The sequence below is a fragment of the Empidonax traillii genome, unplaced genomic scaffold, assembly GCF_003031625.1.
Source record: "Empidonax traillii isolate 1590-97213 ecotype Southwest subspecies unplaced genomic scaffold, ASM303162v1 scaffold34:size3740991, whole genome shotgun sequence".
Classification (NCBI taxonomy): domain Eukaryota; kingdom Metazoa; phylum Chordata; class Aves; order Passeriformes; family Tyrannidae; genus Empidonax; species Empidonax traillii.
The window spans coordinates 1,992,445-2,015,319 of record NW_020955227.1 but is presented as its reverse complement, the minus strand read 5'-3'; the positions used below and the strand labels follow the sequence as shown (position 1 = coordinate 2,015,319).

General features: G+C 60.2%; 3 protein-coding genes across 5 annotated transcripts; 2 read left to right on the top strand and 1 right to left on the bottom strand.

Annotated features, from left to right (window-relative positions):
- The first annotated feature begins 77 nt into the window (after nt 1-77).
- On the top strand, nt 78-4,832 carry TOR2A (torsin family 2 member A). The gene is made up of 6 exons (XM_027877879.1): nt 78-184; nt 325-554; nt 789-1,054; nt 2,154-2,329; nt 2,631-2,758; nt 3,304-4,832. Exons 1-6 carry the CDS (start codon nt 78-80, stop codon nt 3,546-3,548), a joined length of 1,152 nt encoding a protein of 383 aa, XP_027733680.1. The 3' UTR covers nt 3,549-4,832.
- Nucleotides 4,833-6,323: 1,491 nt separating this feature from the next.
- On the top strand, nt 6,324-8,640 carry PTRH1 (peptidyl-tRNA hydrolase 1 homolog). 2 transcript variants are annotated; one of them, XM_027877821.1, is made up of 5 exons: nt 6,324-6,359; nt 6,719-6,938; nt 7,100-7,199; nt 7,810-7,855; nt 8,254-8,640. In XM_027877821.1, the coding sequence occupies exons 1-5, from the start codon at nt 6,357-6,359 to the stop codon at nt 8,431-8,433; spliced, it is 549 nt and encodes a 182-aa protein (XP_027733622.1). In that variant the 5' UTR covers nt 6,324-6,356; the 3' UTR covers nt 8,434-8,640. The 2 variants fall into 2 exon arrangements, with proteins under 2 accessions (XP_027733622.1, XP_027733621.1); XM_027877820.1 differs by lacking the exon at nt 6,324-6,359 and having other exon boundaries at nt 6,648-6,938.
- Nucleotides 8,641-9,481: 841 nt separating this feature from the next.
- CERCAM (cerebral endothelial cell adhesion molecule) lies at nt 9,482-21,571 on the bottom strand. 2 transcript variants are annotated; one of them, XM_027877819.1, is made up of 14 exons: nt 21,268-21,571; nt 18,184-18,404; nt 13,953-14,063; nt 13,633-13,750; nt 13,419-13,553; nt 13,126-13,330; nt 12,935-13,054; nt 12,740-12,816; nt 12,469-12,575; nt 12,231-12,363; nt 11,946-12,073; nt 11,666-11,869; nt 10,493-10,729; nt 9,482-9,870 (listed from the first exon to the last, which is right to left on the bottom strand). In XM_027877819.1, the coding sequence occupies exons 3-13, from the start codon at nt 14,024-14,026 to the stop codon at nt 10,495-10,497; spliced, it is 1,536 nt and encodes a 511-aa protein (XP_027733620.1). In that variant the 5' UTR covers nt 14,027-14,063; nt 18,184-18,404; nt 21,268-21,571; the 3' UTR covers nt 9,482-9,870; nt 10,493-10,494. The 2 variants fall into 2 exon arrangements, with proteins under 2 accessions (XP_027733620.1, XP_027733619.1); XM_027877818.1 differs by lacking the exons at nt 18,184-18,404; nt 21,268-21,571 and adding an exon at nt 15,509-15,681.
- Nucleotides 21,572-22,875: the final 1,304 nt, after the last annotated feature.

Sequence of the window (22,875 nt, the reverse complement as noted above, 5' to 3'; positions counted from 1 at the left end):
ACCTGCTGGCAGTGCTCTTCCTAATGCACCCCAGGATTCCACTGGCCTTCTTGGCCACAGGGACACACTACTGGCTCATGGACAGCCAGCTGTCCACCAGGACCTTCAGGGCCTTTTCTACAGAGCTGCTTTCCAGCAGGTCAGCCCCCAACCTGTACCAGCGTTCGGGGTTGTTCCTCCGCAGGTGCAGGCCCCTACATTTGCCCCTGTTGAATTTCAGAAGGTTCTTCTCTGCCAGGGGGTCTCGGGTTCCCAAAACAAGGGGGCGGAGCAATGCGGGCCAGGCCACGCCCCGTGTCACCTAACCACGCCTCCTTCCTTTAGCACCGCCTTCCCATTTGCTCCTCCCCGGGCCCGCCCCCGCGCGGGGCACGCCGGGAGTTGTAGTTCGCGCGGGGGCGGAGGCGCGGCCGCCATGGCCCCCGGAGCGGCCCCGCTGCCGGTGCTGCTGGCCCTGCTGGCCCTGCTGGCCGCCGCCGCCGCCTGGGACCTGTGGGCGCTGCGCTGCGGCTTCTCGGCGGACTGCGAGTGCGGCTTCAGGCCCGACCTGCGCGGTCAGTGGGGGCGGCGGCCCGGGAGGGGGGTCTGGGTGACAGGGGAGGGCCGGGGGGAGGCTGGAAAGGGGCTCCCGGCGGCTCCAGGGGACCCTTCCCGGGACCGTCCCCGGAGCGGGGTCTCTCGGCCTGCCAGGGCCCGGGGGGAGCCCCCAGGGACGGCACGGGTCCGCAGGGGGAGACCAGAGCGATGTCACCCCGCCTTCTCTAAGTCTTGGCTTCGCTTCCTTTCAGGTCTGGAGTTCGACTTGGCCATCAACCTGGTGGGACAGCCCCTAGTAAGGCAGGAGGTCATGAAGGGCGTGAGGGGGTTCCTGGAGAACCAGAATCCGGTGAAACCCCTGGTGATGTCCTTCCATGGCTCGACTGGGACAGGCAAAACCTACGTGAGCTCCATGATCATCCGCTACCTCTTCCAGGGTGGTCTCCAGAGCCCCTACGTTCACCACTTCTCCCCCATCGTGCACTTCCCCCACGCTGAGCAGATAGAGCAGTACAAGGTAAGAAACACCTCTCAGCAGTGCTGCTTGACTGGGGGTTTTCAATGTCCGTCTTGATCCTCAGTACATATGCATTCAAGCTGTTTCCTGAAGTGCAGTAGGAATAAAAGCTCTTTGTTTTACCCTCTCAAACACAGCTGAGTGAGTGGCTCCACACACTGGCTGAAGATCAGCTAGTAACTGGGTTATAGTCTGACACTCAGCTATCACTCTCGTCTTCCCTACAGCAGTCCTTGCCCTGATCTTGTTCTCATTCCTTAAATATTTACACAGCCCTTTGTAAGCACAAACAAAAGTGCTTTGCTTAGATGAAAGGCACTAAAATTCTCCTTTTGCTTTCCAGACAGCCTGATGGCTGTGAAAACCTGCTGTCTCACTAGACTTGTAATCCCCTCCTCACAGAGCACACAGCTCCTGAACGGCAGCCCTGGGCTCTTCGTGGTGCCGCTCTCTCTCTTAAAGCTGAGGAAAGGAAGAAACCAAAATGCCAAACCCTCAGCAGTGCAGGGAATCAGTGCACCTGGACCTTTGCTTTCTGAGTGTTTGGAGAAGTTATTTGTAGCACTGTGTCCTTAGAGGAAATGCTATTGGGAAGGTAAATCCCATCCTGGCTGACGTGTTTCAGTGAGGAGTTACACGCGTCCCCAGGGGATGGGAGTGGTTTTGTGTGGGTTGGGAAGTACCTTCAGCCCTGCTAAAGAGCCAGAATTGTTCTGGGTCAGCACGGGCACATGTTTCTGCACCAGGACAGGAGCTGGCAAGAAGCTGGGAACTGTGTGGATACACAGTGAAAGAGAACAACGTGGGGAGGTGTAGGAGTCTGAACGCCCTGCTTTAGTGTGCTGCCTCCTTCGTTAAATCTGTAATAAAAGACCTACAATGGGCTAATAAAGCTGTAACAGCCACTGGGTGAAAGCCAGAATAAAGGAGCCTCCCTGGGACTGGCTGTTCCTGCTCCGAGTGGGTGGTGCTGTGCAAGGACACGCTGCTTCCAGCACCTTCAGCTCCGTCTGAGCTCCGGCCTCAGCCTTTGCTCTGGGGTAGCTCGAGCCACCCTCGTTATCTCACTGCCTTACAGCTTGGCCTGTGCTTTTCCTAGGAAAGCCTGAAGCGCTGGATCCAAGGAAACCTGACAAACTGTGGACGCTCAGCCTTCCTCTTTGATGAGATGGACAAGATGCACCCAGGGCTGATCGATGTGATCATACCATTCCTGGGCCCCTCGTGGGTCGTGTACGGGACCAACTACCGCAAAGCCATCTTCATCTTCATCAGGTGAGGAGGGGGGGCCTTCCAGCACTGGGCAGAGGTCACACCTACTCCAGGGCACGCACTTGTTTTGCTTTTCCTTCTCCAAGCCTTGAGCCTCTTAAAATTCCAAGAGATTCTATTTCATTGTGAACAGACAGACCTGGAGAGTGCAAAAAAGCCCTCCTATCCCTGATACTTGGCTGCCTCTACAGGAGTCATTTTGGGCCGTAGTGGGAGATCCTGGCTTGCACTCTGCAAGTGTCAGGTTGTCCTGAAACACCGTTTTCCCAGGTACACACTGAGTAAGTGTCTCCTTGTTGTGCAGCAACGCAGGAGGGGAGCAGATCAACGAGGTGACGCTGGCGCTGTGGCGCGCCCGCAGGGACCGGGAGGAGATCAGCCTGCAGGACCTGGAGCCAGCCATCTCCAAGGCCGTGTTTGAAAACCCTCAGAGTGAGTCCGTGGAGCTGAGCCCTTCCCACAGGGCCAGAGCCTGGCACAAGCAGCCGCCCACACTGCCTGCCACTTCCCTGGCAGCCAGGAAGGGACGGCAGGGTTTTCAGGGAAGGGAACTGCTATCCCCTCAAGGTTTCCTGGCGAAGGGAAGGAATAGCCTGGCCTTCTGAGCCAGCAGACCTGTTGCCATGCTTAGCAAAGTTCTTTGGAAGGTGTATTTGCAGCTGGGGGCTGGCAGACAGCAGAGCACACTCAGTGTATTGATCTCCACTGCCTGCCTGGTTCTCCTTGCTTTGCCCTTGTCACAGGGAACAGAGCTTAAATTCTGACTAGGCAAGCTAAATCCCCTCATTCCTGGAGAATAATTCTATTTGGGGCTAACAGGAGTGACAGCTGATGGGTTCAGCCCTCTCCTTGTACAAAACCAGAGCAGATCTCTCTTCAGCAGAATGTTTTGACTTCACCAAAAGCAGCTCTTTGAATTGCAGGGACTGCAGAGACTCACTGAAGGTAAAACATATCTCTTCTTTTCCCTTTTGCAGGTGGATTCTGGAAATCCGAGATCATTAATGAACATCTCATTGATTTTGTTGTGCCTTTCCTCCCCCTGAAGCACCACCACGTGAAGCAGTGCGTGGTCAGCGAACTCATCCAGCAAGGCCTCGAAGTACGTCCAGGCATTGTCCAGGAGGTGGCCAAGAGCATCCCCTACTTCCCAGAAGAGGAGAAATTATTCTCATCAACAGGCTGCAAAACAGTGGCCTCTCGGATCAGTTTTTTTCTGTAGTCACTGTTGAGGGCCTTGCTCAGATCCATAGGGGGTGTATACGGAACTGGAAAGCGCCCAGGGCTGGCGGGACGAGCAGTGGGAGCAGCATGTCCCTCCTGGCACCACAAGTGCTCTCCTGCTCAACTCTCTCCAGTGGCTGTGGGACCAAGTGCAAATGATGTGATTTAAAGCACTTTACTGATTCACCCTCGGCCAGGTGAGGGTGGATGCACCACCCGAGGCATCTGTGACGACACGGGGAAGATGCTGAAAGGGGCTGCAGCGTCAGGGAGGTTTCTCAGCCTGTCAGCAGCACCCACCCACAGCTTTCTCCCCTCTCCTGGCAGCTGTTGGTACCCAGCACATCAAGATTCTGAGCCCACAGAAGAATATTTTATTCCTTACAGCATTTTAACAGTCTTTTTAAAACCTTTTTAATCGTGGCTGTGCCTCAGCTCCTTGGTACAATGTGACAGTGCCGGTGCCGACTCCTGTGAACACCTCCAAGAAAGTTTTCTTTTCAAGGAAGTTTCAGAGCCAAGTTTTTCCCAGATTCCTTTCACTGTGAATAGGTGCTGTGAGGGACCAGCTTCACCACCAAGTGAGGGGGTAATGTGGGAGACGGCAACAACACCTGATCTCCCAAGAGCCAGGCTCCCCTGCTATCCCCTCATCCATTTTTCCCCTCAGGACCAAAGGACTTCCCTGCAGCAAACCAGGAAAACAACAAAAGACCTCTTGCTTGCTTTACCAGCCACAAAAAATTTCATCCTACCTCCAGGGGAGCCCACGGTGCCGCTAACAGTTCAGAAAATTCCTTTTACTCAGTGATGATTTCTGCAGCAGAGTTGGTGCTATGAGCTGTGGAGCCTCCTGTACGTCCTTCTGCTGGTCAGACCTTGGCAGGCTTTGGCTGGGCCAACACCCATTCAGCTTCTGGGGAGTGTCACAACAGGGGACCTAGAGACAAGTCAGAGAAGATTAGTGCTCCAGACTGCCGAGCACGGGATGCACAGCCTGGCCTTTGCCCGGGTTTTAATCTCCTCTGTGCATCACTTATGGAATAACAGGTCAGAAGAACGAGAATCATTCACTTTAGGAACAACCTGCTCAAGGGATGGGTGCAGGCACAATTCCCAGATGCTCTGCTCAGGCCCTGTGCAGAAACAAGCTGCCAGCAGTTGGGACCATTCCAGCTCCAGGCCCAGAGCTTTGGGGATTTTAGACACCACCCAAAGGCTGCCCAGGTGGACCCAAATATTCTGCCTCTTCCAAAAAAATTATGCCTTTCTAATTTTAAAATAAATCTTTTATGAGATAAATGGGTGGGGTCTTTTGCTTGAGTTCCCAATTGCAGCTGATGTGGAAGGACCTAGAAGATGTGCAGTTGCACGGGAACAGCTGCCTGATGTGATGGGACTTTGGGGATGTAGTGGCTGATGGAGCTGATGGTTTCCAGTGTAGTAACTGGGAAAAAGAGAGCAGCCTTGTCCTGGGAGGAGGAACAGCAGTAGCAGCAGCATCTTGCCTTCGTGCTCTTCACCCTCTTCAGGCACAGAGACCACCTGTGGACACCTTTCTGCCTGCTGGTCCTGCCAGCGAGGGGACAGGAATGATCCCACTCACAGCCTGGCTGTGAGTCCTGGCTGTGCAAGCCTACCTGCTCACCTCCCCCGGGGTCCTGCTGTCCCTGCCCATGCAGTGCCACTGCAACCTGGCTGTGCACACCCTGGCTCAGCTCCATCCTGCTGGTGACCTGCTGGCAGCTCCCCTGGGCAAAGGGAGACTCTGCAGCAGCAGCACCTCGGTTAAATGAAAGCAGCTGGGGGCTGGCTGCCACCCCTAGGCAACGTCTGGAGCTCTCTGTGCCAATGGGAAACACGCAGGGCACGTGTCCAGCCCACCCCAGCCACGAAGATTTCAGCATCATTAGCCAAAAGCTCTGAGCTCTGCCGAGCAGGAGACACAGCCTGGAAAAGAGCAGCTGTTCCCAGCCGTGCCCCCAGGACAGGCCATATGGAAGGCAGTCACCAGTAGTAAATCCCAGCTCCTGGTACCTCTCCCCGCTGCTGAAGTGGTCCAGGCGAGCACAGCTGGGGACTGAGACCAAGAGCAAGGGGGAACCCAAGGGAGAACCTCGGGTGAGAGGTTAACAGCATCCTGAAGCCTGATGCCCACGTGAGAGCCAGCCTTAATTATGCTGCCCAACTTCTCCAGCTCCTAGCCTAGTGAATCCCGAGCCTTCTAGGGCTGCAGATTCAGGTCAGTGGATTTTGAATAGCAGGAGATGGCTCCCTCCCGCTGGCCACGGGAGGAGAATTCCATCCCTTTCTGCCAGCCATGGAGAGAAGGGCAGCAAGTGCAGCCCAGGGCTGTGCTGCTGGGCTGGGGAAGTGCCAGTGCCCCTGGAAGGAAGCTCTGCCCTGCTGGGCAGGGCCCGAGAGCCCTCCATAGGGACCCTCCGCAGAGAACCTGCCGGCCTTCACCCCGCGGCCCCCGGTAACCACACAGATCGCCCCTAGAGTTCACTCCCATTCCACGCCCTTCCCAGACGGCTCCAGCGGCTTTATCGCAGCGCCGGCCCCGCCCCGGTCGCCACACCGCCCCCGGCCCCTCCCCTGTCGCGACACCGGCCCCGCCCCGCCGCCCTCAAGAAAGATGGCGCCGCTGCCCTTAACCAAGATGGCGGCGCAGGGCGGGGTGGGCGTCGAGCGGCGCGCGGGCCGTGACGTCACGCGGGGACGGGACGGGAGGGGAGGGGCGATGCTGGCGGCGGAGCTCGCGGGGCGCGCGCGGGCACTCGCGGGGCGGGCGGGGCCACGCGCCATGGTCGGGGCGGGACCGGGGGCTGTGAGGGGAGAGGGGTGTGAGGGGAGCGGGGGAACGGGACTGAGAGCGGAGCACCGGGGCGATCGGGGCTGCGGGCGGAACGGGGTTGAGAGGGGAGCGGGGAGGGGGGGGGGGGGGGGGGGGGGGGGGGGGGGGGGGGGGGGGGGGGGGGGGGGGGGGGGGGGGGACTGGGGGGGGAAGGAGCGGTGTTGGGGCTGTGAGAGGAGCACCGGAGGGATTCAGACTGAGAGGACCCAGCCAGCTGCGAGGAGTTGAGGGGTGGGTGGGAGCGGGGCTGAATGCTTGGATCGGGCTGCTCTTGGCAGCCCATCAGAGCCCTGTCGATGCCTGTTGGGCAGGTGGCCGGCCTGGGCAACTACGGGCTGTGGGGGACGCGGCACAGCGTGGGCATGGCGGTGCTGGACCGGCTGGCCCGGCAGCTGGCGGTGGCCGAGGGCTGGCGAGTGGACAGGCGGTGCTGCGCCGACGTGGCCCTGGCCACGGCCCACGGCCTGGAGCTGGTGCTGCTCAAGCCGCGGAGGTTCATGAACCTCAACGGGCTCAGCGTAGCGAGTGCCGGTGAGCGGGGGTCACCCCCAGAGCCTGCAGTGCCACCAGCCCCTGTCACAGCCCTGCTGCCCCCCTGCCCTGCATGGATCACTGCAGCCCTGCCCTGCAGGGTCAGGGGCTGGTGAGTCTGTCTTCTCCTCATTCCTTGGGTTGCATTTCTGTTTCTAAAGCTGAGATCTACAACCTTGGCCCGGAAGACATTTACCTGGTTCACGACGACCTGGACAAGGCCCTGAGCAAGGTGGCGATCAAGCTGGGAGGCAGCGCAAGGTATGGGGTGTCCCCAGCTCTGTATGAGATGGTTTGAGGCTTTAACATGCCCTCACAGGCACATAGGCTGTTCCTGGCCCTGTCCCATCAGCCTTGCAGTGTTTTCAGCCCCAGCCTCGATCCATTGCAGAGGCAACATCTGGCTGTTTGGGCAGCCTCCCAGTTCCTGCCCTGGCAGGGAGGGCAGGGAGCCTCCTGGAAGCGGCTGTGGGCTGGATCCAGCCCATCGGCTGTACCACATGTGCTTTTTATAGCACTGTGCTTGCCCAGTGCCAGCTCCTGGGTCAGCCTGGAGACATTTAACCCAGGAAATCTTCCACTGTAGGATGGGCAAGAATGGTACTGGGCCCCAGCACTCAGTCACACAAACACTTACCAGCTGCAGTGAGAACTGAGACGCACAGAACGTGCTGTCCCAGCCCTACTTCCCTTGTACCCCCCCAGCCAGCTGCTCTGAGCCCCCAGGTCTGGGTGTTCCTGCAGAGCCAGGGCATGGAGACTGCAGCTCCTGGCTGGGACCACAGCCCCATATCCCTGCAGCAGGAGACCCCAAGACTTGGAGGGGGGATCTCTTGCAGACTAACCATGGGTTTTCTCCTTCTTTCCCAAGGGGACACAACGGGGTCCAGTCCTGCATCAGCGCTTTGCACTCCAGCGTAAGTGGGCTTCGGTGGAACGGGATCAATCCTGCCCCCACCTCAATGCATGGCTTGTCCCCTTACTCCCATTTTTCTGACAAGCCCCTGCTCCCTCTCTCCCCTTTTCTCCTTCCCCTCCTTCCCTGAGGGCTGATGTCTGTTTGGCTGCTGTGGAGGACATGGAAACAATTAGTGTGAGCAGCTCTGCCAGGCCTGGCAGGAGCCCGGGATCTCAACACAGCCCAGCAAAAGCCTCTTCCAAAATCATGTTTCTTGGAGCAAGCACTCAAAACCACCTGGAAAACATGAGGAGCTGCTCCCTCGCTGCCCAGCCCCACTCTCAGCATTGTCCCCTTGCCCAGCTCTGTCTCAGCCCTTGAGGGGCAGCTCCCCCAGCTCTCCTCCTTCCTCTGCAGGAGATGACCCGGCTCCGGGTCGGCATCGGGCGACCAGAGGGTGCAGTGACAGTGTCCAGCTACGTCCTGGCTCCATTCAGCACTGGGGAGCAGGAGAAGCTGGAGCAGATCCTGGCCCAGGCAGTGACCTGCCTGCTGGAGCACATCCAGAGCCGAGCGCCTGCGGGGGACAGGGGCTGACAGGAACCCCTGGGGACCTGCGTGGCCAATGGACAGAGCGCTGTGGCTCTCCAGAGGGACTGTGGTGCAGAGCAGAGCTGGCCCTGCCGGGCTCTGGGACAGCCCCCTCTGTCCCAGCACAGATCTGGGCGGCCCATGTCCCACTGGCATCCCTACAGTGGTTCCACATGGCAGTTTGGCACAGAAATTAAATAAATCCTTGCCCCAGCTCTGCCCTGCTCCTGCCTCTTGTGCATGCTGCCTGCTGAGCTCAGATTGTCCCTGGCACTGCAGCTCAGATCCCTGTTCCTGTCCCTGTTCCAACAGCCCATGCTGGAGGGATGCTTCCAATGGGAAGTGGGGAGCAATGGGAGCAACTTCCATAGGGTCCAGAGTCACTTTTGTTAAGAAACCATGGCAAGCACAAGCAACCTGGACTCTCATAGCGTGCTGCTCCCACTGAGCTGCAGCAAGTTTCAGGGCTGGCCTCGCAGTGTTTTGAGTTCAGTGGTTTAAGCCAAAACCCTGGAGTTTCCAACAGTTGCACAAGTTCTGGCTTCTCCTCCCAGCCCCGTTGCAGTCTCATGGTGGAGAGGGCAGTCTGAGAGGCAGTGTGTCCCCAGCACTGCCGTGTCCAGAGCCATGGGCTCTGCTGGCACATCCTGCCCAGCTCCATTCCCCACTAGTACTGAAACCCCCAGCACAGGCAGCTCCTCGCCTGCGTCCCAGCGGTGCTGGAACGAGCACCAAGACCCTTGCTGGGTGACGTGCACTGCAGCACTGCTACCACTTCCACCCTCTGCTCCAGCTGGCACCAGACCTTCCTCTGCTCCATCCCCAGCTCCTGAGCTCCTACCAGAGCACTGATGCTACCTGCGACCAGGGGACAGGCAGGGAAGCAAAGGTGTTCCCAACCTGCCATCCCTTCCTCATCCTTTCCCGCTTATGGATTTCACTTCCAAAGCAATTCCTGGCTGAGGGAACTGCCAGACCCTCGCCCCTGCGTCTCCGAGGTGACCCCGATTGGGTAACGCCCTGGGGATATGGGGCAATGCCAGCACCCAGCACGTCAGCTCAATCACAGTCTGCTTTAATCCTCCCTGGGCTTCAGCCCAGACATGGCACGAGGGACAACCCAGTCAGTGGCAGGAGGCCACGTGTGCTGCTGCAGGAGCCAGCCCCCGTCCTGAAAAGCACTCCCCAAAGTCCAAGCTGGGGGCAGAGTTGGCATCACTTGGGGTGGTCCTGGAGTCGTGTCCTCAGCAGAGACAGTGCTTGGCTGGTCACTCCACCTGGCAGGGAAAGGCTCTCCTGGGGCAAATCCTGCCTTAGGTTGGATTTGTCACAGTCAGATTCGAAGAACCCTGTGGGGGTCTGTCCAGGGCAACTGCATCTCTTGAGTAGGAGTGGGCAGGATCAGGCCCGCGGTGCTCCCAGCTGGGTCACGATCCCTCATCCCTAGGAGGCACAACACAGACGTTAGAGGTCATGGCTGGAGCAGCCCCAACGTGTTCACGCCTGCAGCTGAGGCGGTGGGAGGGATGTTTTCCAGCCTCCCCCAGTCTTCTGGCAGCTCCTGGGGCGGCTCTGCTGCCAGGACAAGCAACCTCAGGCAGGGAAAGTCTGACCCAGCGTTAACCATGGCTGCGCTGCCCTGGGGCTGAGCCAGTTCTGGTTCTTACCTGCTTGCACAGAGATGCAGCCCCAAAGATACCTGATTTTGGGGGCAGCAAGTAGTGCCGGGGTGAAACATTCCCCTGGAGACAGCTCCAGCTCTCCCAGCTGAGGTGACTTGCAGCAGGAGGAGCAGCATTGTCCCTTCCTCACTTGAGGGGTTGGGAAGCAACAAGACCTGGTTCCCTGGTCCTGTGCAGGCCCCCATGGGACATCTGTGTCCCCATCCCTTTCCCCACGTGGAATAGACAATCCCATCTCTGTTTCCCAGTGCCTTGATGGGGAGAGCTGCTGCCACATGGCAAGAAGAAACCAGGCATGCAGGACACATCCGATCATGGGGCTCACAGGGAGATGCTCCTCAGATGCTCCATCCCCCATGCCCAGGTCCCAGAGCCCTGCTCACCATCAGAGCTCGTCGCGGCCGGTGGAGCGGAGGTGGCCGGCGCTGCCCCTTGAGTCCCGCAGGGTCTTTTGTGAGCCAGCCCAGTCCGTCTTCTTGGCATCGTCATCCCAGATGGTGGAGGTCTCAGTGTCACTCAGCCAGTTGCTGTCCCCAGCGTAGTGGGTGGGATAAACCAGGAGCGGGTGAGCCGAAAACACCAGCAAGTCCCGGGGGGTGAAGTGTCGCTTGTAATCCTCGCTAGGGAAAGTGGAACAGACCCGAAAGGAGAAACTGGCTTACAGAGCATGGCACAGAGGAGAAAAAGGACTGGGAGAACCTCATTGACCGCCCTGGGAAGGCTCCATGGAGGGCAGGAATGGGGAGGGACATGGGGAGAGACACCAGGCAATGAGGCTGGGGAAGGCATCTGAGTAGGGGGCTGCCCCGTGCCACTGCTGCCTGCAGAGCCTGGCTGGACAGGGATTGTGGAGGGACTGCAGAGGGGCCAGGACCCATCTCTCCCCACTAGTCTTCGTGGCACGGGGCCGGCTCTGGCATTGAGGGGGCCTCTGGCACAGCATCAGGCTGGCCCGGGGCCAGGGCTGTCTGGTGCTGTTATCCCTGCAAGCATGGGACTTCCAGCTGCTCCTGGTGTACATCCAGAGCACTAATCCACCCCTCCGTCCACCTCCAGCTGCCTTTGACATGCCTGATCCCCATGTTTCTCCATCCTGGCTTTCCCACTTCCCTCTCTCATGGCACACCCAGCCACCAGTGCTCGCCCACCCCTTAAAATGCCTCCCCCTCCCAAGACACAGCCTTACCAGTGACACCCATCCCAGAGAGGGGAGTGCAACTTCCTGAAACCCACAACCAGGGGCAGGGGACCACACAGCCCCCCAGTACCAGGGTACAGGGGGCTGCTCCCTGCTTGCCATGGGGCCAAGACCCCCATGCAGGGCCCACACTGAGCCTCAGCTCCAGCCCCATTCCCCCACCCAGCGCTGGCAGCGGGCCATTTTCCAGCGGCCGGTGGCCAGGCAGGGAATGAGCTCATGCTACAGATGTTTTCCTCCAGCATGAGTAACACTGAGGCAGGGGGGGTGGCTGTGAGACAGTGACAGCAGAGAAGAAACACATGCTCCCTCCCCAGCATGGCCATGCCAGCACCCTCCTGCACCCCCTACTCCTTACTTGGGGTGCTTGTCGTACATGATGGGCAGGTACTCGTCCACCGGCAGCATTTTGGAGAGGGGCTTGGTGGCCAGCAGCTTCTGTGCCCCACGGAGGGAGATGGCGTAGGCCAGTGTCCAGTATGAGTACCCGGCCACCACCAGGTTCCGCACACCCTCCACGGGCGCCTCGTCCTCGTCATTCACCTGCTTCCTCCCCAGGTAGCTGTGGGGTGGCCAGCAAGCTGTAAGAGCCAGCCCTGGGGACCCCCACCTCACATCCCTCCAGGCCCAGCACCTACATGAGGTCCCAGTCCTGCTGTGCCCGCTCCAGCTCGTCCATCAGCCGCTGCAGCCGTGCAGGGAAGGCGGCCTCAAAGCGCACATCGTCCTCGAAGACCACCGACCGCTCCAGCCCCCGGGACACGATCTGGGAGAGGGGGCAGAGGTGCAAACCCATCCCCAGCGCTGCTCTGGGACATACTGGAGCCACTTTCCCTGCAGGACACCCCTCTGCCCAAATCCTCCTGTGATGCTCACAGGGTCCCTGCCCCCTTAGGAACCTCCTGTGCCCCATGGCCCCGTACCTCCTTCCAGATATTGTAGTGGCTGAGGAAGCAGCCGACCTCCCCCTTGGTGAGCGTCCGGCCGGAGAAGGGATCGTAGTACCCTGGGAGCAGGTCCACCCCCAGCACCTTGATGTCGCTGCTGTTGAGGGTGCTGCAAGGCAAGGAGCTGCATCAGCGAGGCGTCCCCACCAGCCACCCCCCATCCCCTCCCCAGGGTGACAGTGGGGGGCTGGCCCAGTGATCCCCCCATGGTCACCTGCCATCCACAGCATCCACCACCCGTGGGAGGATCTCCAGCTCCTGCAGGGACGCCAGCATCCGCTGGCGCCGGTCCGGCCTCCGGACCAGGTTGATCAGGAAGATCTGGGAGGAAAAGGGAGGGCCCCACCAAGGGGGCATATTGTTACAGGGGGACACACAGCCTGCCCAGCTACTGCAGGATCGGGACAGGGCCTTGGGCTTTGCCATGGATGTGTGTAACCAGAGGGATGGACAGGGAAACATAAGGGGGTCTGTTGGGCACTTACTTCATCAAAGCCCATTTTTGTGAGCGGCCTGGGGAGGAGGGAAATGTGCCTGGAGCGCTGCATGGGGGGGCCATCCACTGTGGACAGAGGAGACACCCCTTCAGCAGAGCCCAGATTCCTGTGGCTGGGAGCTGGGACCGACAGCCCTGTCAGGATCTGGATGTCTCCAGGACCCCTCCATCCACGGGCACTCACCCATGGCCTCCAGCGTCAGATGCACAAAGTTGGCACGTTCGTCCTCCAGAGTCTGGTGGGCCTTCACGGGGACGTTGATGTAGCCAAAGCGGTGCTGGTTGCACACATGGACCTCGGCACCTGCCGGGCGGGTTGAGGTGAGCACCACAGCCCCACCAAGCCCCTGCAACCCCCAGGCCCATCACCCTCACCAGCCGCCTGGCAGGAGTAGGCAAAGACAATGATGTCATCGAAGGCCCAGGTGTAGTTGGGATGGGGTGGGTAGAAAGCCAACCGTGACGTCTCCTCCTTCCTCAGGTCAATCAGGAAGGTGGCGTAGACCATGGGGACAGGGAAACAGCCCACTCGCTGCCGGTTCTTGGTGGGGAAGTAGTCGGCTGTCCGGCGGTAGTAGCCCTGTGGCACACTGGTGTGACATCTCCATGGCAGGGGGATCCTCTGCCACTGGGGGTGTCTCATTCCTCAGGGATTTCCAGGGACGTACCTGGGGTGTGATGCCACACCAGAAGTTGGAGTAGAAGGTCTGTGAGTCCAGCATGGGGGCCACCACTGACTTGTTCTGCGCCATGAGAAACTTGAGGGTCTGGTTGTCGGTCAGGATGCTGTCAGTGTCCATAAACTGCAGGGATGTCACAGGTTCTGGAGGTGTGGAGATGCCCACCTCAGCCCCCACCCCACCAGAGCCCTGTGTCCCTTACCAGGATGTAGTCTGCCTGCTGCTCCCGGGCATAGGTGAGCGCTTCCTGCTTCAGCCTCATTAGATTTTCGTAGCGTTTGTCGCTCCAGTGCTTGGGCCCGAGCTCGTCGGGGTAGGAGCTGGGCAGGGGGGAGGCAGGGGTTAACCCTGCCCGCCGGGAACGCACAAACTCAGTGCAGGCCATTCCTGCCGCCAGGCTGAGTCAGCCTCGCTCTGCCTCCCTCCTCCTCCTGGCAGCATCCCCAGCTGGGGTGGGGGGTTCTGCTCCAGGAGCCTCTCGCAGCCCCCACCTGCACCCCCCCAGCACTCCCCCAGCCTCACCTGGGCTCCTCCTGCACCTTCCAGTGCACCGAATGATAGTCCTTCCCCACCGCCCCCAGCCACTCCTGCAGCATCGCCGTGGTGTTGTCCGAGTTGTGATCCGTTGCACACCTGGGGTGAGGGGACATCAGCTCCTGGGGGTCACCTCCAAGGGACATCCAGGTCCCCACCCTGCACTAGAAATGCTCCCAGGGACAAAAAGACTGAGCCAGCGACAGACTTGCTTGGGAACATAACATGTAATTTGAAGGAACAGAGGCAGCTCGAGCAGAACGGGGAAAGCCAACGGGTAATTTCTTTCCCTGTGCTGCCGCCAGCCAGGCTGTCCCATGGCTCTCACCCCCTGTCTCTGCAGCCCAGAGGCAGCCTCAGACACGCTCTCCCCATCCCAGCCCTGTGGCTGCCCACTACAAGCATCGGAGCACAGAAGCTTCATCCCCCTGCCCCTCTGCACCCCACTGCACCCCCATGCACCCCTCTGTTCCAGCAGCCTGAGCAAGGGACCCAACAGGCACCAAAACATCCCCTTCCCCAAACCTTCCCTCTACCGTGCACCATCGCCATTCCCAACTCTCCCTTTCAGCCTCACGACAATGTTCAGAGACTGGAGCACAGACAGGACTGAACCCACCTTGCACTGGGGCAACCCCCAAGTCCCCACACTCCCTTGGACTCTTGACCCCTCAAAGAGCCCTGAGCCACCCACCGGGCACTGGTGTCACAGGGATCTCCTGGGACACAGAGGACAAGCGGGATTTCTACCAGGACCCCCTCGCCAGCCCCCGCCTCAGCTCCCCGCAAAAGCAGCTGCAGAAAAGTTTCCAACAAGCTCAGGCGAGAGAGGCAGCGGCGCGACCAAGAGGAAGGACGAGGGGATTCCTCCCCCAGCCAGCCTCAGCACAGTAAAAGGGGGTTTGGGTGGTGTCCCTGGGGAAGGGGAACTGGGGGTGAGCTCTGCAGGGAGGGGGAAGGCAGGTCCCTGAGGATACAGAATCCCCCCATGCCCAGGGCTCCCCTCTCTCCTCAATCCCACAGCTTCCTCAGGGGATAGGTGGGGGTCCTGCCCCCTCGCCGAGGGGCAGCCACTGCCCCTCCCGGGTCCCTGATGGGTCCCACACCGGGGGCAGAGCCACTCCTCACCCTTTGGGGATGGAGGGGCTGCTATCACCGGGGTCCCTGTTCCTCCCGGTGTCCCTGTCCCCCCAGAGTCTCCATTCCCTCACAGGCACCCATTCCCTCTGCTCTCTCCATGTGGGCCCCCGTTACTCCACGATCACTCCGAGCTCCCAGTCCCCCTACTCTCCCCAGCTTCCCCCTCTCCACTGTCCTTTGGGTCCCTGCTATCCTCGTCTCCCCATTCCCACCATAGTCTCCCTTATCCCCCAAGACCCCCGTTCCCTCCCAGCATCCTCTTTCCCCCCGCGGTCCCTGTAACTCCAGCCCCCCGGCTCCCCGCGGGGTCCCCATTCCCGCACAGCCCCCTCCTCCCCTCGGGTCTCTACTACTTTCCCGCACCGCGGGGTCCCGGTTCCCAATGGAGGTCCCCGCTCCCTCACCACAGGGCGATGCTCCCCGCGGGATAGTCCAAGCGCTCCAGGGCTCCCAGGCAGTGCGGCAGCGAGTGCTGCGCGTTCCGGGCCAGGAGAGCGAGCACCACTCGCGGTGGGGCCGCCCCGGTGCCGGTCCCTGTCCCGGTGCCGGTGCCCAGCAGCAGGATCAGGGCGCAGAGCGGCCCCGCGGCGCCCATGGCGGCGGCGGCGGGCGGGGAAGGGGCGGGCTGGGACCCGCCGAGCTCAGCGCACCCCCCTCCCCGCCCCCGGCCCGGCCCCGCCGCCTCCTCGAGCCCCGGGGGCGGGTTTGGGTCGGGTTTCCTTAAATACAGCCTGTAATCGGTGCGGAGCCCCGCACAGCCCACGGTGGCGGGGGAGGAGTGGAGAGACCAGAGGGCACCCCGGGACCCCCGCCCCGAGAATGCTCCTGGGCATCTCCATGTGCCCCCGGCCAGCGCAGGTCCGGGTGCCCCCGGTGCCCGCACGGTGTGGGTGGGTGAACAAGCGGATGAGGGGGCTCATGGCTGAGGGGGAACATGGCCAGGGGCGCTGGTGGCCCAGGGCATCATGGCCGGGGGAATCATGGCCAGGGACATCATGGCCAGAGGAGGCTTGTGGCTGAGGGGGGTTTGTTGCCAGGGTGAGCTGTGGCTGGGTGGGCTCGCGGCTCTCCCCATCATCGGCCAAGGCAGCCCACCCCACCGAGCCGTGTCCCTCCCAGGCTGTCCTCCGTGGGTGACCATTTGCAGCCCCCCAGGCTTGCCTGTGACGTGTCCGAGCCGCGGGCAGGGGCAGGCCCGGGGCCTGTGGGACGTTTGACCAAACCCTCTTGTTTTCCACCCAGTCTATAAATACAGCTGTCAGCTCCCGGAGCAAGCGCAGGCCTGGAGGAGGTCACGTCCCGCTGAGCAATAACTGTGTGCCCCGCACCAGCAGTGCCGGGCAACCCTCGCTGCGGTGGCACCGGAGCCCTGATGAGGGGCCAGTGGATGCCACATGTGGCCAAACCTGTTCCCACTCGCAGAAGGAGGGGGGGAACCCCAGGCGGCTGCTCTCGATGCTCCCCATGTCCCCCCGCTCCCAGGAGGGGCTCCGTCAGGGTGCAGCAGAGGGATCAGGAAGTGAACAATCCAGGAACACCTAAAAGAAGCATCAGAGAGGGTGGGAAGGACACGGGGAGCCCCACAGGAGCCGGCGGTGGCTGCAGGGTGAGAAAAACGCTGTTTACAGCCCCGGCTTGGACAAGTATTTCGGGAAGGGCTCGGTGCCAGCGCAGCCGGGCTCTCCCCGGCCGTGGAGGAGCTGCGAGAAGGGGCAGGAACCCAGGACCCCAGCAGAGCGGGACCTACCCGTGTCCGGACCCCTCCCGTGCCCGGACCTCTCCCGCGTGCAGCCCCCCGAGTGGGCTGAGCGAGGGGCAGCCCCTCTCCCCTCCTCCGATGCCCCCGAGCGCGGCCCCGCGGCCCGGGAAGGAATGAAGGCAGAGGAAGAACTGCAGAGTTCGGGATGCCCGCGGAGCCCACGGCCCCCCCTTCCCGCGGGGACACCCACCCGCATCTCCCCCCGCAGCGCGGCCCCGCGGTCGGTCGCTGCTGCCATCTCCCGGCGCCGTCGCACGGCCGGAGCGGGAGCTCGGCGGGGAGCCGGAGACTTCGGGGCCCGTCCGAGACAGATCTCATCCCCCTGTGCCCACAGCCCTCCCTCCACGCCCTTCTTCATCCCGGCATCCCAGCGCCCCTGCATGCCCACATCCTCACATCCCTCCATCCCTGCATCCCTTGCTTTCTTCGTCCTGCATCCCTGCATTCCTTCCTCTTTTCATCCCTATGTCCCTTCCTTTCTTCATCCCTGCACCCCCACATCCCTCCATCCCTGCATCCTCTCCAGGGGTCACAGACGACCCTGCCCTGCCCTCAGCACCCTCCGAAGGGCAGAGAGGGATTTCACCTCTGGATACAATAGGATTTTGAGAGGTTTGGCTCCCAGAGAGGTCGAGCAGGCAAGTTCCCAGCTGGCAGACTGGGATGAAGCCCCGCAGACACTCTACACCACCCTGGGGCTGGGGTGGCTGAGCCTGGATGTGCCCTGTTCCAGGCAGGGACCAGCCCTGGGGTGCTGCTCTGTGAGCAAGAGCAACTCCTGGCTGCTGCCAGCAGCCTTTTCCCAGCAATTCCTCGTGTGCTCAGCCCCTCCATCCCCTACCCTGGGGATACAACATCCCTGTCCCCACAGGGTTCAGCCACCCAAGCAGCCACAGCCCCGCTGTCCTGGCACAGTTCTCACTGATTCCCCAGCTGTGGGCTCCAGAGGAGAGGGAGAGAGGGGGAGACTGCCCTTCCCACAGCCCCACAACCCCCCAGGCAGGCACAGGAAAGGGGGGCCTGCCAGTGCATCCTGACATGGGGAAACTGAGGCACAGGACAGTGCAATGTGCTCACAGTTGGGCCAAGACTGGCAGAGGGACAGAGCATCCTGTGCCTGTCCTTGCAAGCTCAGCTGGGGTCAGAGTTATCCCTGCCTTTGCATCCTGCCTTCCCCCCACAGCCCGGCTGCTGCAGGGCTCACGATGGACCCTCAGCACCCACTGTGAGCAAAGTGGCATTTTACAAGCAGCTTTGGGCATACAACGGAAAAAAAAATAACACAGGTAAGGTTGAGGAGAAAGGAGACATGGAGGTCACCTGCCAGGGCACCTGCTGTGTGGTCCTTGGATTGATGACTGCAGCTCAGCACCTCCATCCCTGCCACTCTAGCATAGGGCTGTGACGGCCCCTGTGCCTCAGGAGCAGCACTGGTAGGTGGGTGGCAGATCTCCACAGGACTCAGGGCATCCCCAAGAGGCCCAGAATGTCCCCACAGGGCTCAGGACATCCCCCATGGCTCAGTGGACTCATGGTGACACCTGTAACACAGAGACAACACCAGACCTTCAAGCATCCCGCCTGGAAAAGCACCTTCCCATCCTGGCAGCACTGTGCAAACAGCAGTGCTGTGCAACATTTACAGGAGTATATTTTCTTTTTTTTTTTACAGCAAAAAGTTGCTTTTGGACCCAGGGCTGAGATTTTTGGCTACCTCCCTCCCACTTCTCTCCACCACTTCCTTAAAATTTTCTGGGATTTTCAGCAAAGCCTTTGAAAACATTCAGGTTCCTCAAACATCGTATTTTTCTACTTTAAAAGGCTCAACCTTGGTTGCAAAAAGCAAATATCTGAAGAGATGTGTGCATAGATACGTTACATATGTATATACAAAGGCAGAGATTCTGTGTAAATGTTTGTGGCTGGGCGCTGGTACAAGTCCCTCAGCCACCAACAATTTTCACTTATTTTACAAGAAAAAACACCTCGGGGACCCAACTGGCTGCCCTGGTCCACGGTGCCCCCGAGGGTCCCCACTCCCACACTGCCCAAGTGATGCTGTCCCCTCCAGACTTAATCCAGCCTCAGAACTCCAGCCCTGTTCCCAAATGGGGAAACTGAGTCACAGAATCCTCCCCCAGAGCCCCACAGAAGGTGCCTGGACAGTGAGGACTGGAACCAAGGCACAGTGCCTGTGAACCCACCATGCTCTCTGCCCTGCAAGCCCCTCATCCTGAGCCATTCCAGCTGCTCCAGCTGTTTTCACCACCTTCCAGCTGTTGGGTAGCTCAGGAGGCCAGTGCTCCCCTCCCAGCTGGGTTTTCCTTCCAGGTCTCTGCTAAACCCATCACATCCATGGCGCCACTCCGCTCTCCTCCTTGCAGGCTGCTTCTGCAGCAGGCAAAAAGCACATTTCTTCCCACATAGAAAAGAATCCAGGGGGATTTAGGCCATCTTGGGTGGATTTTGGCCATCCTGGGAGGGATTTTGGCCACCCGGGGGGATTCTGGCCCACCCAAGAGATGCTCTGGCAGAGGAACTGGAAGCTAATAGAATCAGCATTCCTTCCTGGCTGATGGGGACAGGGAGATCCATGCCACTGTAAATGGGGCAGTGACACGTTGCCAGTCTCTCCCAACTCTCTGCCCATTGGGAGACACCCTGGGGTCTTCCTGGTGGGCTGCAAAATTTTGGGAGAGTGAAGGTTTCCCAGGGGTCCCTCTTCATGTCCTGCTCCACCTGCAAGGCACTGACAGGCTTGGAGCCATGGTCAAGCCCTGCAGTGGCCAAAATCCTGACCCTCCTGGGTGGCACAGCTGGTTCAGCCTCAGAATGGTCCATTTTCTCCCCAGACTGGACCACATTTGTTGCCATCAGGACCAGCAGTGCTGTGGCTCCGGGGTCAAAGGCACCTGTCAGTGGGCAGAGGGACATCTCCTGCAGCAAGGGGAAACTGAGGCAGGAGGCCAAACCCAACCTGCCCCAGCCCCACTGGGCAGGGAGAGGCCACAGCACCCCAGGGCTTCACTCTAGGAACTCTCTCTCCCCCCCCACTGGCCCCTCTCAGAGGGACAGTGACAGAGGGGTGCCCGATGGGCACCCCCCTGCGACGTGCTGACCCATGTGCTCCCATCCCCTCTGTCCCCTCCCTCCTCTCACCCCCCCCAGCAGGGCTGACGGTCGGTCCCCGTCCCAACCCGGGGCAGCTGTGACCGAAAACAAAGCTGTCCCCTCCGGCACAATACCCTTCTGTCCCCCCCAGATGCTGACCGCTGGGGTGGGCAGCGGCCGGGCTGGAGGCGTCGAGGGGCCGTGCCAGGCCCCCGCTGGCAGGGGACAATGTTGGCAGTGATGGAGAGTAGGTATTTCAAAAGGTTTTGTTTTCAGGTTGACCCGCCGAGCCGACGTGACCCCGCAGCCCCCACCCAGCCCTGCTCCTCCGTCCCAATAGAAACCGGCCACATTCCTGACCTCGGGAGGAAGGGGGGGGGAGAGTTTCAAACCTCCCCGGGAAAGAGACAATGGGGGTGTCAGGGCCGTGATTTAGGAGGGGGGGCTCTTTCCATCACAAAGGCGAGACAAAGGCGCTCGGTGCTGGGAAAGGGGCTTCGGCGGCGGCTCAGGAGCGGGGCCGTGGTATTGTGCCTGGCCAACCGGCCTCGGCAGCAGGGTAGCCAGGGCCCACCGGCTCCCACCGGCTCCCATTGGATCTCATCGTGTCCCATCGATGCCAGCAGGTGCCACTGAGTTCCATTTGGTCCCAATAGACTCTCCATCCCAGCCTCTACTGCTGCCCTGCCCCTGGCCACCCTGGCGACCAGAGTCTGCTGGCTTCGTGGGTGTCACCACGACCCATGATGGGAGGGAGCGAGTCCCCCATCCCCACGTGGGACAGCTGGAGCACACCCTGCTCCCCACAGCTCCCCGGCCAGCAGGGCTGGCCAGGAACCAGCCCATCCTGAGAGGCTGTGGGCACCCCACGGATTTGGGTTCAGCCATCCCTCACGCGGGGCACACTCAGCCCTAGAGCCCTGACGCCCCCCCTCCCACACTCCCTGTTGGCCCCCCCGGGTGGGGCCAGGGTCCCACTCTGCTCTCCCGGGGCCACTCCCGGGAGGCCGGCGAGGGATGAGCAGCTCCTCTGTGAGCCGCTCAAAGGGGCTTTGTGCACCCCGGGGCTGCCGGCGCCCAGCACCACCGGCCACCGCCGGCACGGGCACGGCGCCGGTGCCCACCCTGCCCACACCTCGCAGCCAGTGCCCCCCACAAACCCCCCTCTTTGCAACTTCCCCCTGCCCCGACCCTCCTCTTCTATCCCTGAGGGTCTCAGCCCCAAACCGTGGCAAACTCCCCCCCCCCAAAAAAAAAAAGCCAGGAAACTGCTAAAGCAGACGCCCAACTTACAGTGTCCTCTGCTGCCGAGCTGAGCCCGCGTCTCCAGCCTGTGTCCCAGTGACGAAGGGCTCGGAGCCTGCACGGAGAGGGGATTTTTTTACAGGACAAATATTTTTCTCCCGGTGCTGGACGGCTGATCCGAAGGAAAAGCTGGAAACAAGTTCATTGGTTTTGCTCTCGCTCCCTGTCCTTGCCCTAATTTTTTTTTTTCCTGGCAGCTGGCGGGAGGAAGGGAGCTGGCAAGGTGATGCTTTTTTGGGAAGAGGGGAACTGCTGGTGAAAGAGTCATTCACTGCACCGGGAGCCTGGGAAAGCCGAGGGCCGGAGGGCCGGCGGGAGGGCGGGAGCCTGATCAGCGACCACCGTGCCGGGGCTCACGGCCGTGCCCGGGCTGACCTTCGTGGTCGTGCCGAGGCTCACGGCCAAGCAGAGGCCGGCGGCAGGTGGAGGGGAGCCGGCGGGATGCACCAGAAAGCCAATGACATCATGTTGTGGGTTTGTTTCTAGTTGCTGTTTTTTGTTTTTTTTCTTTTTTTCTTTTTTTTTTTTTCCCCAGGATGAAATTTGCAGACAACTTCCCCAGGCGCCCGCGAGCCCTGGGGCTCCGCGGCGAGGAGCGGGACAGGTCTCCCCAGGACACACAGGCGCCCATCGATGGAGTGCGGGGCTTGGCTAGGGCTTTACTTTTTTACCCTTTTGGATCAGAAAAGCTACTTTTTATTTCTTAACCCACTGGCGCTGCGCGAGGGGCTCCCCGGCACACGGAGAGCGGGTCCGGCCGGCGGCTGAGCAGACCCCAGCCCGGCACAGCCGGCGCCAGCGCCCCGTCGGGGACCCCCCATCCCCACCGCGGGGCAGAATCCGTCCCCGGCCGCCCAACCCGGGATGGCTCCTTTCGCCTCTTCCCTCTTAATTTTGTTTAGAAACTTGTCAGGTTGGTAGATAAAGGAGGTGGAAAGATCAATCCCGGCTTTTCATCAGTGTGGGAAAAAGTATTTCACTAATCCATATTTATTGGTGTAAGGAGCCCGGGGCGGGGGAGGGCGAGAGACCCTAATGGTCAGAGCAAAGGACAGAAGGGACAGTTTAAGGCTGCCCTTTTCCGAGAGGTCACATGTCACCAAAATCTTTCGGTTGTCTCGGGATTGGTTACATTCTGTTCTCTTTTTTTCTATTGAGGTTGCCAAGCAACTGGCTAAGACCAGCCAAGATATTTTCTTTATTACAAGTGGAGCAGAAAGCAGCAAGGAGGAGAGAGATAAAAAAAAAAAAAAAAAAAAAAAAAGGGGAAAAAAAAAAAAAAAAAAAAAAAAAAAAAAAAAAAAAAAAAAAAAAAAAAAAAAAAAAAAAAAAAAAAAAAAAAAAAAAAAAAAAAAAAGGTGGTGGTTGGAAGCGTTAGGAATTAAAGCAAGTTAAAAGGCTGGCAGGTCCAGGGCTAAAACAATGCCAGAACACCCAGAGCAGTGCCGGGGGCTTCCCTCAGATGGTTCCTGCTTCCCAAACAGTGGCAGGTCCTGGGCGATGGCTGCAACCCAGCACAGGGGCCTTCAGCTGCTGCTCTTTTTTCTTTTTATTAAATACCGGCTTTCTTTTGATTTTCACACTCATAGGAAGTGG